This window comes from Pogona vitticeps, chromosome 9 (assembly GCF_051106095.1).
Source record: "Pogona vitticeps strain Pit_001003342236 chromosome 9, PviZW2.1, whole genome shotgun sequence".
In the NCBI taxonomy this organism is placed as follows: Eukaryota; Metazoa; Chordata; class Lepidosauria; order Squamata; family Agamidae; genus Pogona; species Pogona vitticeps.
In genome coordinates this window covers 17,700,126-17,718,153 of record NC_135791.1, presented here as the reverse complement: position 1 = coordinate 17,718,153, position 18,028 = coordinate 17,700,126, and the positions used below count along the sequence as shown (strand labels likewise).

General features: G+C 41.9%; 1 protein-coding gene and 1 pseudogene across 2 annotated transcripts in view; both read right to left on the bottom strand.

Annotated features, from left to right (window-relative positions):
• LOC110091488 (IgGFc-binding protein) overlaps nt 1-2,474 on the bottom strand; it is a 44,084-nt gene extending 41,610 nt beyond the window's left edge. The window contains exon 1 of the mRNA XM_078379967.1: nt 2,465-2,474. Coding sequence (XP_078236093.1) covers nt 2,465-2,474 — 10 coding nt within the window. The remainder of the gene's footprint in view (nt 1-2,464) is intronic.
• A 157-nt stretch (nt 2,475-2,631) lies between these two features.
• Nucleotides 2,632-16,656, bottom strand: LOC110091489 (GTP-binding protein Rheb-like; annotated as a pseudogene). Its single transcript, XR_013538377.1, has 2 exons — nt 16,647-16,656; nt 2,632-6,084 (listed from the first exon to the last, which is right to left on the bottom strand). The product of XR_013538377.1 is annotated as a GTP-binding protein Rheb-like (transcript).
• Between the last annotated feature and the right edge of the window lie 1,372 nt (nt 16,657-18,028).

Here is an 18,028-nt window from a genome sequence, read left to right as displayed (position 1 = left end):
AACGTTTTTTTAATGGGGAAAAATTCGCTTTGCGAAGACCGGTAAGCGTTTCACTTACCGATCTTCGCAAAACGCCCCCCGACGATCAGCTGTTCGGCGGCCAAAATGGCCGCCGGAAGCCGGGAAATGGCCCAAAATGGCCGCGCGCAGCATTTTCGCGCCCTCGTTAAGCGAGGCGAGGGCGCGAAAATGGCTGCCGGCCATCCTGAAGCATCGCTGAACGGTGAGTATTTGGCCCATTTGGAATGCATTAAACGATGTTTAATGCGTTCCAATGGGAATCCCTGCCCCGTTCAGCGATGCTTCAGCATAGCGAAGGTTAATCCGGAACGGATTAACCTCGCTATGCGAGGCACCACTGTATTTTACCATTCTCTTCTTCTGGGGGCACCCTGGGTCTATGTGGCTTGCCCAAGGCTATACAATTCGGGTCTTCTCCTGGGAGTCACAGTGAGGAATCAAACTCCCAACTCCTTGGTCCATAGCCAGATACCTAAACCACTGAACTATCCAGCTGAGATTCAAGTCTCCACTTGCCTGTAAGAGATGGCAATGGAAAACCACCCCTTGAACATCTCAGGTATCGCAAAGCGTCTACTAGGGTCTCTAAAAGTCAGAAGTAACCTGACAGTGCACATCACTTAATGAGCAACCTATCATCCTCTAGATCAGGGGTCTCAAACATGAGGCCCGGAGGCCATTTGTGGGCCCCCAGATGATAGTTTGTGGCCCTCGCCTTGCCTGCCCCCCCAAAGCGCCCACACATCCTCTGCTGTCAAGAGTAAAAAAAAAGCCTTGCCTCGCTCGCCGGCTCTCTCCCAAGACAGCACCTCTTGCACCCTCCATCCAGAACTGCAGCCTGCCAGCTAGCCCGCCTGTCTGCTGGCTAAGGAAACTCCTGGGTGGATTACCCGGGCTCTTGCTCCGCTTGGCGGAAAATCTGATGCGGCCCAGCCTCACCCAGACTCTGTCTCTAGCGGCCCCCAGGTAAATTGAGTTTAAAACCCCTGCTCTAGATGTTGTTGAACTGAAAGTCACATCAACCCAAAGGGGCATAACTAAAGGAGAAGGTTAATGGGAGCTGCAATCCAACATGTGGAGGACCACACATACCCCCTTCCTAGATTTAATGTGCTTTCCCCATTTCCAAAAAAAAAACAGCTGTTACGCTAATGGAAAATCTGTTCATTGAAATCTGTGATTTCTCTTGAGAAGCAAGCTTCTATTGGTGTTAGTGAAATAAGGAGTCTGAACCTGAGGCTCATGGTAGCTCATCTTCATAAAGTTTAAAACACAATTTAATGTTATGTCCATATCAGTTTCTCACATCTATCAGATGAAGCAGACAAGGCTTATTGAAGAAAGTAACACGACTGATGAATAAATCTTGTGAAACTGACCCATCAGATATGAACCTAAATGTAAATGCTAGTCTTAATCAGAATGGTAAGGGAATGCTTAATGTAAATCTCATGGACTCAGTGAATCTAATGTACAGTGGTGCCCCACATAGCGAGGGTAATCCGTTCCGGATTAACCGTCGCTATGGGGAAACATCGCTAAACGGGACGCAAAATGCCATTGGAATTCATTAAACTTAGTTCAATGCATTCCAATGGCTTCTGTACTCACCGTTTAGTGAAGTTTCCCCCAACCGGCAGCCATTTTTGCGCCCTTGGTAAGCGAGGGCAGGGCGCGAAAACGCTGTGCGCGGCCATTTTGGGTCACGCGGTGGCCATTTTGGAGCTGCCGATCCGCTGATTTCCTGACATCGCAATGCAAAAATCAGTAAGCGAAACACTTACCGATCTTTGCAATGCAAGTTTTGCCTATTGGGACTGCCGGTATGCCTTCGCATTAGCGATCCCAAAAAAGGGATCACTATGCGAATTCGTTGTTGTACGGTGCGCTCGTTATGCGAGACACCACTGTAACTGGAACTAACAGGTCATGGAATATTGATCAGAAGTAGCATTCCACAAAGAAATAAACTTGGGTGGAGAGAATGGACAGCTCCCATCACTAATAACTGCACTTTCACAGCTTTGTGCAGAGACAGAGGTTTCTTTCCCACTTGAGCTCAATCTCAGAACATAAGCAAGTTATTGTTGTCATCTTCAAATCTGCTTCAAAGGTGCCATCCAACAATTTTGAATGGCCATATTTTATATGGATCTGTTTTGCATCATACACCTGAATACTCATGTCCCTTCCAAGGTCAGGCTCTTGTTCAATATTTACCTGTATGGAACTCCAGCTGCAGACACTGCTGGTGTTTTTGACCTGTCAATTAGGACTGAGGCCAAGAAATATCTTTCAGAATCAAGCACGATCCCTCTAGACAAGTGCTTCCAAACCTTGGGTTCCCAGGTGTTCTTGGAGGAAAACTCCCAGAAGCCAAGTTGTAATCCAAGAACATCTGGGGACCCAAGGTTGGGAACCACTGTTCTAGACTTACACTTACCTGCCAGCATTATCTAGCAGGCCATTGTTTCATATAGTAGCAAATCAAGCATATAATCAACCTCTGCTTTCCTGGACTCTATTGCTCCTATACTTGGAGGCTTTATTTAGCTGTCATGGCTAATAGATACTGTTTTTACAAATATTTTACATCTGTTAAGATTGCAACTTTTGTTCTTTCTTTCTTTCTTTCTTTCTTTCTTTCTTTCTTTCTTTCTTTCTTTCTTTCTTTCTTTCTTTCTTTCTTTCTTTCTTTCTTTCTTTCTTTCTTTCCTTTCCTTTCCTTTCCTTCCTTCCTTCCTTCCTTCCTTTTGGTTAACAGGTTAAACAGGTTAAATAAACTACTGTAAAGGGTCTTTGATGCCCTCAATTCATCAGCAAGGAGATTTTTTTAAAAAACCCTTTAGTGTCATCATAAGAGCTTTGACACAGATGAATTCCAAGTCATTAAGAAAGAGAACTTTACATCTGTCTATCCACCCATCTACCCATCCATCCATTCATCCATCCATCTATAGAATGGATGTTTGAAGCCACCTTACAAGAAGTATCGCCTAACACCACCCAGCAATCTCTTGTTGCTGTTATGCGCCATCAAGTTGACTCTGACTCATGGCAACGCTATGAATGAGCACTCTCCAAAATGTCCTGTCCTCAGCCACCTCAGTTCTTGTAGACTCAAGCCTGTGGTCTCTTTTAGGGAGTCAGTCCACCTCATATTTGGTCTTCCAGCAACCTCTTACTTATTTTGATTAAGAATATGCCTTCTGCAACATGAGCATTCGATATTCTAATAAACATAAAGTACGGTTTTCCCACCCCTTCACAACTACTTTGTTATTAAGAGGTACATATATTAATATATGACAGACTGCCTCTCCCATGACTAATCAACTATATTTAACACAGACTAGATAAGAGCAGTGGAACCCTGTAGCCTGTAATACTTCCACATTCATTTCACAGGTAGTTAAGTAAAAAATGGTGGTCTTACCTGCTGGGGAGCCTGCAGATATTACCAACACCAAGATGTCAATGTTTATATACAAGAGAATCTGCAACCTGTTACAGTGGCACAAAAGGATGTAGGAGTATGTCAGGTTGAGTCATTGGTTCCTGGAGGAGGGACACAGCCTGGATTTGGGTCAATGCAAAGGCGGTGCCCCTAGGCACAAGAATGTTTGGAAAGTGTTTAGATTATTTAAAAGGAGATTAGTTGACACCTCGGGCTCTAGAATAGTGAGAGCTGGGTCCAGGAGGGATTTCTGGAGCTCACTTTGACCTTCTTCACAACAGTAGATATGTTACCTTTTTTGGATTGTGGCACAGCCAGTAGGGAGCTGTAATACTAAATATTTAGATGGATGGATATGGAGCTGTAATACTAAATAGTTAAATTTAGATGGATGGATGGATGGATGGATGGATGGATGGATGGATGGATGGATGGATGGATGGATGGATGGATGGATGGATGGATGGATGGATGGATGGATGGATGGATGGATGGATGGATGGATGGATGAACCATAAGTACATTTTACTGAGTTTAATTATGTTTTACCTGAAGAGAAGTAGATGATATGGGAGGAACCAAAATAAGTACTGTAATACAAACATTTTATTGCTTCATAGCCGACCAAGCTATATGCAAGAACATAGATTAAACAAATCATAAATTAGTATTTGGCATCTCATGCAAGTAAGTACAAAAAAGCATAAAAGGCATAAAATGGTAAAATAATAGTAATAAAATATAAGAGTGTTCTGAAAAAAGAAAAAGGAGAATCAAAATGCAAGAGTAACTTGAAGGACTTATGAAGTAAACAGTAAGTTCCCCCTTTCCATGGCTCATTTTAGAAATTTTGGGATATATAGTAGTTTGTGTTAGCTAGCAGGAATGGGACTGTGCATACAGAGGAAGTGGATCCCAGCCGTTAAGAGCTTTAGATATTGGTCCCTCAGATCTGCATACAGAGGACATTCTATCTGAAGGTGTACCATGTTCTCCATTTTAGAGCATCTTGCTCAGCAATGTCTACCTGTACCATGTTGTTCCACATAATGTCCCTGAATCTCTTTCAGCTGTAATGAGTTCAGTCTGCACCTGGTCAGTAGTTGTTTCAGCTCATGTGAGCTAATAAGGGACAAATAAGGGGGCAGGTTTCCAAAAGGCAAGGAAAAGCCTTTATATTCCCTATTAGACCAGCAACAGGCTACAGAGGCCATGGTAGTCTGGATATCAATATCATAGACATACTCTTTTAATGATGTCTTCTCGGCAGCCTCATATCCCCTCCTATGGAGCTAGGCTGGGGAGTAGCCCAGCTTTACTATAATTGTGGATCTCTTAGATGCCCAAGAGTCTAGCTCATCCTGCACTATACCACACCCACATATACACCAACTTGTTTTCCTTCTCACTGCCTTCTCTAGGTAGTGCCATTGCTCCTTTGCCACCCAACACTACCACACCTCTTGGCCTAACATTTCTCATAAAGAATTTGCTTAGCTCTCATGTCAATATTTGTCACCTTGTTTCACATGACACAGGCTGAGAAGCGATCCTATTGTTACCGGTCACAGGTCCTTAATTTAAATTAAATAAAATGGTGTACACTAAAGAGAGCAGAACTGGTGCCACCCCTGATCTGGATCTCATGATGGCACACCACACATGCTGATTCATGACATTTGTTGTATTTGGTATCTTGTGCTATATATCCCTCAATGGTCTATGGATATGCAGCTATTTTATTTACAAGTATACATTTAACACGAAGAAACACTAATATTTAAGCCTAGTTGACAGTAGTGCAACAATAAGCATCATCTGGATGATTATTCTAACTCACTCAACTACGTTGAAAAATTAATGCCAGTAAAATTCTTGGTCAAAGAAATACAATATATAAAATGAAAATATGATTGCTTAAAATTTGAAAATGGAAGTGAAGCCTTTTTCTGCACAGGTGTCAAGAGCTTAACATAACCTGAAGGGAAAAGTCTCTGGCTGTATATTTTTCAGGTGAACATAAGAAGAAAAAGTGTAGTTTCACTGTGAGGGGAACAAGCAGTTTGCTTCCTTAGGCATAACAACTCATTCCCAGTGTTTAGCTTCCACTGCGCAGTCGCATCACTGAACATGAAGACTTCCCTCGCAAAGATGCCCCATCAATCTTCTCTGCTTCCAAAATTATCCTTTGGAAAACATCAACAGAAGTCTGGTTTTCTTTAGCAGAAGATTCAAAGAAAGCTGCATTCTAGGATTCTGCTAAAGCTTTCCCTTCCTCATAGCGGATCACCCATCTTTTTTATTCCCAACCAACATAATGGAGATCTGGACTTTTCCCACCATATTCAGTAACCTGCCATGGATAACTTTAATCACTTCAAGACTTTTTATTGATGTGACTGAGTAAACAGGAATGTAGCCATTAATGTCTATGGAGTATGTCTGGGGAAATATTGAATATTCATCCTGCCCAGCTGTATCAACTACTTGAAGGTGATATTCTTGTCCATTTGCTATAATCAGCTTTGTGAATGTGTTGTCTATAGTGGGGTTGTATGAATCTACAAACTGGCCTTCCACAAACTGGATAGTCAAAGATGATTTCCCTTGAAAGTTATTTTAGGGCCTGCTATAAGTCGGTTCCAAATTGGAACAACATAGGACTAGACCTTTTGGAGGCCACAGGATTGTCTTACACTTAATGGTCTAAGGATCTTTTTTTTTCCTTCTAGAAGTTTTAATTGATAAATAAAATAACACTGGAAGCACTGTGACATGTCTCAATTCATGGAGATTAGACTGGACCTTTCTCTCTAGCATTATGTGTGACAGAGAGGAAAGCTACATGTGTAAGGAGGGTATGAGGTGGTTTGCCTATACTTTTAACAGCCTTATTTTAAAGGAATTTATGAAATGAAATTAATGAAATTAATGACGGTGATGATCGTGGTGTGCCTTCAGGTCAATTCTGACTTATGGTGACCCTTTTCAGAGTGGTCCACGTAGACAATGCTCAGAAGTGGCTTATCATTCCCTCTTTAAGCCCTAACGGTGTTATTTGGCTGTTCTCGACCACCTGTTAGCTCCTGAATGTTTTATTTGCATCTTAGTGTGTTTTAATTTTGTACAGTATGCCGATAAAGCTTTCTGACTGTCTTAAGAAGGCGCCCTGGAACTATTCAGCTTGCCCAAGCATGGCAGGTTGGCTCTTCCCCCTGGAGGCACTGTGGGGAATCGAACTCCCAACGTCAGCTCTGCAGCTGGATTCCTAAACCACTGAGCTATTCAGCCAGCTTTTTAAAAGGTAAGCAACTGAAAATAAAAATGTAGCAACCTTTAGCCATTGTTGCCTCTACCAAATGTGGCACCGTTCAGTGTAAACTATTTTCTGGTGATCACAGGATGTACGAGAGATTGCAAATCAGCGCAAAGCTGGACCCTTTTTGACCAGTGGCAGGGGCCACCTTTTTAAGAAACCAGCAAAGCGATCCTTTCCAGTGTGATCAAACACGCTCCATTCTCACCATCTGATCGCACCCTAATTGTCTCCTCCCTTGCCAGGATCCTCAGGAAAATCCTTCCTCTGAAACTAGTATTTGCACCTGGAGGAGTCCACCTTGAGTGCCAAACAAAACTGTTGACTCAGAATGAACAATGTGAATTAGTGTCGTGCTAAAATATTTGTGACTACAGTCATTGCCTTTGCTGGCAAGCTGAGCAAAGAGAAGGAAGAAGTGGCAGACTCAAGATCCTGGAGAGCATGTCCGGTACAGATACATTTTCCCCCAAGGGTATGAGGCACACATTCCCAGCCCCACCTTCTCTGAGCATGGAGCTTTCTCCAGTAAAGACAAGACATCACAGATGAAAACTGACCATTGACTAACTATACCTAACCAGGATGTGGGAGTGACTGGTACCCCACTTGTAGGCACTCAGCTGCAAAAGGGATGTGTTCCAGTAATGTAGCAAAAACAGGATCGTCAGGCAAAAAAACTGGGTAGAAGCAGGGTAAGAATTTTACTTCCTTTTCTTAGACTAAAGATGTGAAGGTTCTTATGTAATTAGTACTGAGGTTACAAGCCATTCTGATACGTCAAGATAACCTGTAGATAATTTATTAACCCCTGAAAAGAAGACAATTTAGTCTCTCTCTTTTTTTGGTCAACATCCCTGCAATTTGGACACAATTTCTCTACGCAAAACTAAGGTCTTTTCCTTTTGTCAAGCAAAGCACACCAACATATAACAGAATCAATGGCTCATTGATCAAAAATATTCAATTAGTTCATTCAATGCTTCTGGTTTTGGAATGTCCTAGCAACAAAACAGCACCTTACATAGTCTAGACATGCAGTCTGGGATATGTTTGCCATGTAAATGCGATCTATGAAAAAAATGTTCTTCAGAATAGCTCAGTGATTTAAATATATGGCAACAGAGCCAGAGGTGGGAGTTTAATTCTCTGTTTAGTTTAGTTTAGTTTATTTGATTTATACCCCGCGTGTTTGGCCCAACGGACCACTCTAGGTGGCTTACAATATAAAATCAGACAATAAAACATTAACAATATATAATGGTCAAACATAATAATCAAACATAATAATAACTTAATATATAATAATCAGCAGCAGTGAATAAAAAAGAAAGAAATCAAGGGTTGGATGGAGGGAAGGCCTGAATAAACAACCATGTTTTTGGTTGGGTTTTAAAGATGCCCAGCGTAGGGGCGAGGAGCCACTGCCGAGAAGGCCCGGTTTCGTGTCTTCTCCTTCCGGGCCTCTCTCGGCGTCAGGCTCCTCAGCCTCATCTCCTGACTCGCGCGGGTGATCCGGGTAGACCTTGGTGGGAGGAGGCGTTCCGCCTAATATCGAGGTCCTAAACCGTTTAGGGCCTTATAAGTAAGCATTAGAACTTTGAAGTTGACGCGGAAACAGATGGGCAGTCAATGCAACGCGGCCAGCGTTGGAGAGATATGTTGGTATTTTCTCACTCCGGTACGGAGTCTGGCCGCCGCATTCTGCACCATCTGAAGTTTCCGCATCAGCCTCAAAGGCAGCCCCACGTAGAGCGCGTTACAGTGATCTAATCTTGTTGTGCCTCCTTTACAGGGGCTGGATTTAATTATCCATGGGAACCTTTGCAGCTCTGCAATTCTAAGATAAGAAGATAAAATGGAAACACTGCTGACTTGTCTGGCAGAAAGTATCTCAGCACCTCACAGAGAAGAAAGGAGAATTCAGTGGTTCCTTGCTCTCGTGTGTGTGAGTAAGACCAGGGAAGGTGAATCAGTGTAGTCCAAACTCAAAAATGTGGCATCTGTGACAGGTCAGGAATGGAAAGATGCCTCTTGTGCCAGCACAACCCTCTTCCATGGACCAATCTCAAATATGCCAATACAACTGATTCTCCAACACAAATGCTGGGCTTCCTTATAGCAGCCAAAGGAAGAGCCAGAATTGGGGTGGAGAAGCTGAGTAATGGGAGTTCAAAAGTCCTTTCAGCCCAGACCCCCATCTGCTATGCCAGCATTAAATTCAGCGCACATCCTCAGCTAGTTTGGAGTCAACTTAGTTAGATTTCAGCCTTCTTGGGTAGGTAGGGATGCACCCAAAAGTTGTTTCTCACACTGGGGCTCCTGCACATTGTGATGGCCCTATCAGTCTTCCAATCTCCTCTGGAAGTGGAAATACAACAGTGCAGTCACATCATTAAAACTGGTCATTAATCCATCCATACCCAAAAGGAGGCAATATAGAAGATTCTGTGTGTATGAAATCAATAAAATATACAACTAGGTATCCAGGTTTCAAAGAAGCTGATAAAAAAGATCATTGGATGGAAATTTGTATTCCTGCGTCGAGCAGGTGGTTGGGCTTGATGGCCTTATAGGCCCCTTCCAACTTCATTGTTCTATGCTTCTATGATCTCAACATTAATACATATGTTTCTACTAACCAGGAGACCACCTGCACCATAGGTGCCATTCGATATACTATATCTAAAGGAAATCATTTGATAGTATAGGGACCATTATGGAGAAGGTCCTCCTTCAATGATTTGTGTGTTTCTGCTGGACAAGCTGGGTCCCTTTCATTGGCTTCAGTGAATGGTTTGCCCATTTCATTAAAAATTAAGTGAGTCAACTTAGTGGGCACTGCTATACAATCATCCTCATTCTGTTATAATGTAGTGCCAGGCATTATTAAGTCATCCCTTACATGCAGCATTAATTGCATGCTTTACTAGATCTGGCTGTAGAACAGCATGAATATGGAAATACATTGCCTTGTTCCCCAGAGTGTGGAAAGCTGGCTGGATAGCTCAGTAGTTTAGGTATCTGGCTCTGGAGCCACAGTTTGGGAGTTCAATTCCCTGTTGTGCCTCCTGCAAGTAGAGCCTGTCCGTGTAGCCTTGGGCAAACTGCACAGTCCCAGGGCACCATCAGAATAAAGAAATGGTAAACTGTGTCTGAGTAATCTCTTCCTAGAATCCTTTGAAAAGGTCACTGTAAGAATTGATTTAAAGACATGCAATTATTATTAAATTACATTCCTATCATCATGCAGCAAGCATCAATTTCAGTCCAACTGTGGCATAAATGTAAATATTTTCATCTATTCTTCATTTATATAAATAAGTCACTTAAAGCTAAAGAGGTCAAAGCAGTATTCAATAACAGTAAAAGTTAGGATAAATAAATAAATAAATAAATAAATAAATAAATAAATAAATAAATAAATAAATAAATGAATGAATGAATGAATGAATGAATGAATGAATGAATGAATGAATGAATGAATGAACCAGAAGAAGGTGACATGACTCTATTTGAAGAAATGTAGATTGTTGTACATGAAGAAAATAAAACATCCCCTGAAAATAAGCCATAATGAATTTTTGGGAGCAAAATTAATATAAGACCCTGTCTTATTTTCACGGAGAGACAGTAGTAACATCAGGAAAACTGTCGAAACGTCCTCAAGCATATTCCATTAACCAGTCCACTAGTCAGGCCAAGGACCTGGTACAGTAAAAATGAGTCACAAACCCAATTGATTCAAATCAGAAGGAAATTGCATTTATAATTACTGCTTCCTGTTTATAGTAGTAGAAAGATAATCTGGCATCCTGGTCTGCACACTTGTGACCTTTTGAAAAGTGTCACTGGAGTAGGCCGATTAATTATTTCTCTATTGACTTTTCTATCCTGCCCGGAACCCTTCTTTCAAAATACGTCTTTGAAGCAATGGGCATTGTGCAATCAGAATCCATTAGACTGGATAGTTAGGTATCCAGAAGTTGGGATTTCAACTCCACACTGTGCATCCCAGAAGAGGCAGCCTTGGGCAAGCCGCACAGTCTCAGGGCGCCCACAGAAGAAGGGAAGGGTCCACCACTTCTGAGGACTGTATGCCTAGAAAACCCTGAAAGGGGTTGCCATCAATCAGAATTGACTTAACAGCATGAAATTGTATTATTTCTTCCTTATTCACACAATCCCCAGACAACTCTGTTTCAAATTGTTCAAAAATGCTTCTATCTGTCCCGGATATAACAAATTTTCTTGGTTGATGTTCTAAACAAGAAAAGAAAAACTTAAGTCCCACTTCGTTTTGTCTTTTTGTCACCTATCTCACGTTGCTTTTTATCTGTTGTGGAATCTGGAGTTGTTCTCTGTACACGAAGGGCTGTTTCTTATGGTCAGTTTCATTGCTGGCACCAGGATGCAGTGCCAGTTTATTCACACCAAACATTTGCATTATCTGAATACAGTATATTCTACCACACACAGGAGATAAGAGCATGAAGGCACAGAGTTATTCCATAGTCTATGTAACAAATGAACACAACTGATGAATTGGCCTTTTCTTCAAAAAAGAACAGGACCATCACTGGAGATTGGCAATCACCAAGGCCCAAATCTAATCAGCTGGCCAAGGGGCCCTTAGTTGTTTGGTGCCCTCCTGCTTCCTGTCTTTGTCTCTTTTCCTCCCGCCCCCGAAGACAGGGCCTGTCCACACTGCCATAGAGATATGATATAGAGATAGTTGATGGCACAGTTTGGGTTGGGGGGAAAAAAGCCCTCATCTGCAAATGTTTCTACTTAGAATGATCCATCCTTCACCTTTAAGAATTGTTGTGCACCTTCCTGGCACAGGGCTAGGACATGTATTCTTTTTGGCACAATCCTTGTTTATCCATGTGGCGGCGCTGCAGGCTAAACCGCAGAAGCCTGTGCTGCAGGGTCAGAAGATCAGCAGTCGTAAGATCGAATCCATGCGATGGAATGAACTCCCATCGCTTTGTCCCAGTTCCTCACCAACCTAGCAGTTCGAAAGCATGCAAATGTGAGTAGATAAATAAGGATCACCTCGGTGGGAAGGTAAAACAGCATTCCCTAGTCACGCTGGCCACGTGGCAATGGAAAACTGTCTTCAGACAAGCACTGGCTCTACAGCTTGAAAAATGGGATGAGCACCGTCCCCTAGAGTCAGACACGACTGGACTAAAAATGTCAAGGGGAACCTTTACCTTTACCTTTTGTTTATCCTGGAGATAGCAGCCTCTGCCATCCTGAGGGCAGATTCCAAGGGAGGAGGGAAAAAGTCAAGGGAGAACAAGGGAAGGGAAGCAGGGAGGGGGAAAGGGAGAAAATGGATCTGCACTGTGAGAGGGCTAAATGAGCAATGTAAAAATAATAATTTCACTTCCCCTGACCCTCAGGGGATAATCAGGGGAAGCCCTTAATTGAAAGCTGATCCAGTTACAAGGGGTTGTTTGCTCTTCGGATGATAGGAGCAGGCCAAATGGCACACTGGTCCTCTCCTAGACCTGATCTGTCCCACACCCAAAATGATCAGTCTAGACAGGCCTATGGAAGCAGTGATGGTAAGGGAATATATCACCACACCCTCCATTACCTCACCTTGTGCTGTTAGGCATCCTTCAGTCTCGAGAGACTATGGTGTCGTGCTCTGAAGAGAGGTCTTGGAACAGCGTCTAGTGTGGCTGAGAAGGCCAATTCGAGAGTGACCATCCCTTCCACACTGAGGACAAATACAATCTGTCCCCTGTCCAGCTCCCTGATTTTGCTGGCTTCGGGACTGTTGTGTTGTTGGTGTTTACACATACGGGGAAAGCAAACAGATCACAGGAACAGGAAGGGGAGCCCACAAAAAAGGGTACATTCCCCAGTTCTCTGCTCCCAAAAATCTGTAACCAGCATGGATTCTAATATAACTTTATTTGATTTCCTCTGAGGGAAACGATCTTAGAGGAGGCCTAATCCCAGAAAATCAGTCCTTAACGGGCACTCAGCAGCTGACATGTAAAGTCAAGAGTCCCCTTTCTCCTGCCTTTATGGCCCATGGCCAAAATCACAACAGGGAAGTTTACATTGCTTGTAATCACTATGTAAGTTTACATTACTAAAGTAGAGAGATAAATAGAAACTTCCCTTTACGTAAACTGAAGGTGTTACATAAATAACACAACTTATCTGCCTATTCAGGTAGGTAAAAATTCCCACTAGTGCTGGGCTCTGCCCATCAAAAGCTCCCCAAGTCCTTTGGTCTGTATCAATGGTTCCCAGCCTTGGAATCCCAGATGTTCTTGGACTACAACTCCCAAAAATCCTGGGCAACAGAGCTAGTGGTGAAAGCTTCAGGGAGTTTTAGTCCAAAAACATCTGGGGATCCAAGGTTTGAAACTATTTATTTATACAGTTTTCTTCTGAACCTGAAGCACAAAGAGTAGCAAGTACAGCTTTCATGCACCCTTCCTTCCAGGAATATTTATTTATTTATTTATTTATTTATTTATTTATTTATTTATTTATTTATTTATTTATTTATTTATTTATTTGTTTGTTTTGTTTTGTTTTGTTTTGTTTTGTTTTGTTTTGTTTATCTTATATGCTGCCCACTCTACCCAAAGGTCTCTGGGCGGCTTACAGCAATGTAACATGTCATGGCCAAATAGTGAATTTCACTAGAAAAGGCCCCTTGAATCTATGGGGATTTGGTAAATCAAGTCCTGCCTAAGTCCCATTGATCATGCTGATCTCTTCTATCTGTAGCTTACTTTAATAGTAAGAGACTGTCACAAATTTAAAAACTGAATCACCTAAATTCATTTTAAAATCACTTATTCATTTATTTGTATTCGTACAAATCAACGCCCCCAACAAATATGAACCAATGAGTTTTTAGTGATTCTGTAAAAAAACTGTAAAAAAAATCTTTACAGTTCCTCATTTGATGTGCAAGAACCTGGAGCAGGTCCCAGACTGAGTAGCGGACAGAACCTCACCTTAGTATTTAATGAAGAGGTTCATCCTGTCTAGTTATGAGGTACTTATACTGAAAAAGAATGAGAAAATATAGGATTTACATCTCTGTTCCATGACAGGAGCTATTCTGGTTTAGACAACCTCATAGAATAGCACATGGTCTGATCTTTGATATGAGGCAATGGTGGGCAAATTTCAGGCTTGTGAAATCTGCCTGGTTTTCTAGAAGATCCACAGATCCAGCTAGGCATCAAAGCAGTGGCTCTGGACCAGAGAGAATAGGCTCTTAGAATTGAAAAACAAGAGTGTCTCTGAGCACTTCTGAGGTCAGGATTTTGTTTTCAAGAGCAGAATTGGGGTCATTGTCCAGTCACATGAAAATCCACTTCAGGTTTCCTGTGCACCTTCTCCTAATTCAGAAGTCTAATTCAAAAAGAGAGAAATAATTCAATTTATAGGTTTTTGTAGCGTCAGTGGAGTTTATTGCATCACGCAAACATCAGCCAAAATCCAACAAGAAGTCACAATTAGGTTAGGTCCACTGAATCAGTGGGGCTTTAGTGAGTAAATTCTATTGATTTAGTGGGCCTACTTTAGTTGTGACTTACTACTGGATTTTGGCCATGACATACAGCATAAATCTGTTTCAGTAGAATTTGAATCTAATCTGTGCAGATCTGTGCCGAATCTTCTTGGAGATTGCGACGTTTTTCCCGTGGCCCCTGCTTGTTTCACCAAACCTAGAGCTCACAAAGGTATCCCAGCATGCCTCTTGACACGCTGCCACCAGTTGATCTCTTTATCAACTTACAGTGGTGCCTCGCTTAAGGGCGATAATCCATTCCAGGAAAATCACCGTTAAGCGAAAACATCGTAAAGCCAAATTAAAAACCCCATTGAAACGCAATGAAACCCGTTCAATGCATTCCAATTGGGTAAAAACTTACAGTCCAGCAAAGATCCTCCATACGGCAGCCATTTTTCCTGCCTGTATAGCAAGGAATCCGTCCCTAAGCACAGCGGGGAGCCATTTTAAGCACCCAGCGGCCATTTTGAAAACCTGACAATTAGCTGTTTTTGATCGTCGTGAAGCGAAAATCGGTTCCCAAAGCAGGGAACCAATCATTGCTAAGTGAAATTTCCCCATTTAGACCATCATTTTGCGATTGCAATTGGGATCGCAATTGTGATAGCAAAAAGTTCGTCATAAAGCAGATTCGACGTAATGTGGGGCAATCGTTAAGCGAGGCACCACTGCATATTTCTTATGAAAGACTGAGATCCATTCAGTACTGAACTTTTAAACAAAAACAGGTTCATTGAGTACAGGTTGTTTTAGAAATAGTTCTTAAGCACATTCTTAAAGTTACACAAAGCTTCAGTATTTTACTTTAGCCTGTTCTATCTTAATTAATACAGGTCACACTCTGACTAATCACTCCTTAAACACTCTCTCTGCCTCCAACCCCTAAACTCTTTCTATCTTCTCTGTCTCTCTGCTTGAACTCTCTGACTCACCCCTCCCTTCTCGTTTCTCTGGCTCCGCCTCCCAACAGCTCTCATTGGTACATGCCAATAATTTTCTACCTGACCGAAAGCAGGATGATCGCTACAGAGATGCTAACATGCAATTGCCCATGAAGGTCAGCAGAAAAAAAAAATGGTGACATGCAAATCATGTAATATTCCCATTTAACAGGAATAGTTTATCAGTAAAGGATAAGGAATTAGAGCAAGGTCCTGCATGGCAGGGTGGTGGTGGGGGTTTTAACTACCTGTTGTTGTTTTTTTCTTCATGAGAAATCTTCCAGGAAAGTGAAACTGATGGGATGCGGTGCTTGGCGTGTTGGATTAGAATCTTCAGGAGAATCTTCACTCAAAACAAAACTCCTCCATGGTGGTTTAGGCATCAGGCTGCAGAACCAGAGGTTGGGAGTTCCATTCCCCACTGGGCCTCCTTGAGAGGGGCTGGACTTGATGATCTATAGGGTCCCTTCCAGCTCTGGAGTCCCAAAGTCATTATTCTAAGAGTAAGGAAACGAGGAAGAAAGTTCACTGTCTTTAGATCCTTGCAGGGAAAGATGGGATGTTCTCTTATTTTAAGCAACCTGAAGGAAAATAAAAGGAAGGAAGCAACAGAAATCAGCCTACCACAAAATAGCAACTGTGCATACCTGTCCCTCAGCCTGTATTTCCACACTTAAATTCATATTCTCAAACTTTCAAAGTGTTCTCAAATTTGAGATCCTGAAACATGTTTAGTAGTTCTAGTAGGCCAAGGGTGCCCTCTTCTGGCAAGTTTATGTGTTGCTGTCGTGTGACTCAGATTACAGCAAACTGTAGTAAAAGTCTGTAAGGTAAATTCATCACCATCATTTTAGAACTGCACAGCTGGAAGGGACCCATTAGATCATTGTGTCCATCCCCTGTCAAGAAGGCATAGAGGAGAATTGAACTTCTAACCTCTGATAGCAGATAGCACTAAGCTATCGAATGTTATACAATGGGGTCTTGACTTGAGAACTTAATCCGTATTGGAAGGCGGTTCTCAAGTCAAAAAGTCTGTAAGTCAAGTCTCCATTGACCTACAGTGCATTGAAAACTGATTAATCCCGTAACAGGCCATTTTTGTTCCATTTTGGTTTTTTTCTGGTCTGTAAGTCAAATCTCAGTCTGCAAGTCAAACCTAAATTTTGCGGCCAGAGAAGTCTGTAACTCAAAAAGTCTGTAAGTCAAGCCGTCTGTAAGTCAAGGGTCCACTGTACAGTAATTTTACTTTGGAGAAAGTACCATTGGATTCCATGGAACTTGCTTCCAAATAAATATGCATAGGATAAGACTGTAAATTTTCTTTGTTTCGTATTTACTTGTTACCTGGCTTCATCGCTCAGTGACCTGGGCACCTGGTTATAAAGCCAAAGATTGCTGGTTTGATTCTTCTCTGTCCATCCTAGTGGAAGACTCATTTTGTGTAGCCTCGGGCAAATCTGTTAAAGTGCCGCAATTATGTCACCTCTCCCCCCTCTTTTTTTTTCCCTCCACTTTTCAAATCCGTGAAGACATTTTTAATTGTTCATGAAATATTCTCTGTGTACTCATGTACTCTCTGTGTACTCCTCGTCTCTGAGAATAATGCTCAATACATCTAAAAAACACTCCAGCCCATGAATGTGTACGTGTAAATGATTAAAATGTCTATGTTTCAACACACACACACACACACACACACACACATTATATACAAGAAAAACATAAACAGTTGTGATCATACCGCAAGCTACACACCAAAGAAAAAATAGGGAGGGGGGAAGGTCTTTCTATCTGATACAAAACATGTACAAGAAGACAGGTAGGATTCTGAGAAAAGCAATGAAAGCAACAACTTTCAGTAGAATTGCAGACCTTATGAAACTTGATATGGATCTTGACCCAAAGAATGAAGATTCTTAAATCTGAATTTCTCTATCGCCCAATGGGGATAATAATTTGCTGTATGCCATGAAGTCAATTCTGACTGAGAGTGACCCTTTTCAGGGTTTTCCGGGTAGAGAATAGTCTGAAATGGTTTAGCATTCACTTCTTCTGGTGAGAGCCCTGGGATTGTGCATCTTGCCCAAGGCCATACAGACTGGCTCTTCTCCCTGACGCACAGGGGGTGAATCAAACTCGCAACCTCTGGATTCACAGCTTGATACCTAACTCACTGAGCTATTGAGGCAGCTCCCCTAAGGAAACAATCCTTAAGAAAGAAAGAAAGAAAGAAAGAAAGAAAGAAAGAAAGAAAGAAAGAAAGAAAGAAAGAAAGAAAGAAAGAAAGAAAGAAAGAAAGAAAGAAAGAAAGAAAGAAAGAAAGAAAGAAAGAAAGAAAGAAAGAAGCAAGCAAGCAAACAAACAAACAAACAAACAGACTAGGGCCAACAAAGGGGTACCAGAAGCACCTAAAAATGAATACTGAAACAACACTGGGATCAATAGACATAAATCAACTGGAAATATAAAGAGGAAGGAAGGAGAAGAAGAATGAATTGGGAAGGGTAGAATGAATGATAAGATGTAAGTAGGAGGAAAAGAAATTACAGTTAAAACCAAAATTGACACCCAACTCCAACACATCTCTTCTGAATACTTTCCTCCAGCTAAAGCAGAGCAGGGGTGGAGGGAAGCAAAATAACATGTAGTTCCTGCCCAAATACAGTGATTGGAAAGCCCTACTTCATTGAATTTCCCTGCACTGGATGCTAGAACTGTCAGAGCAA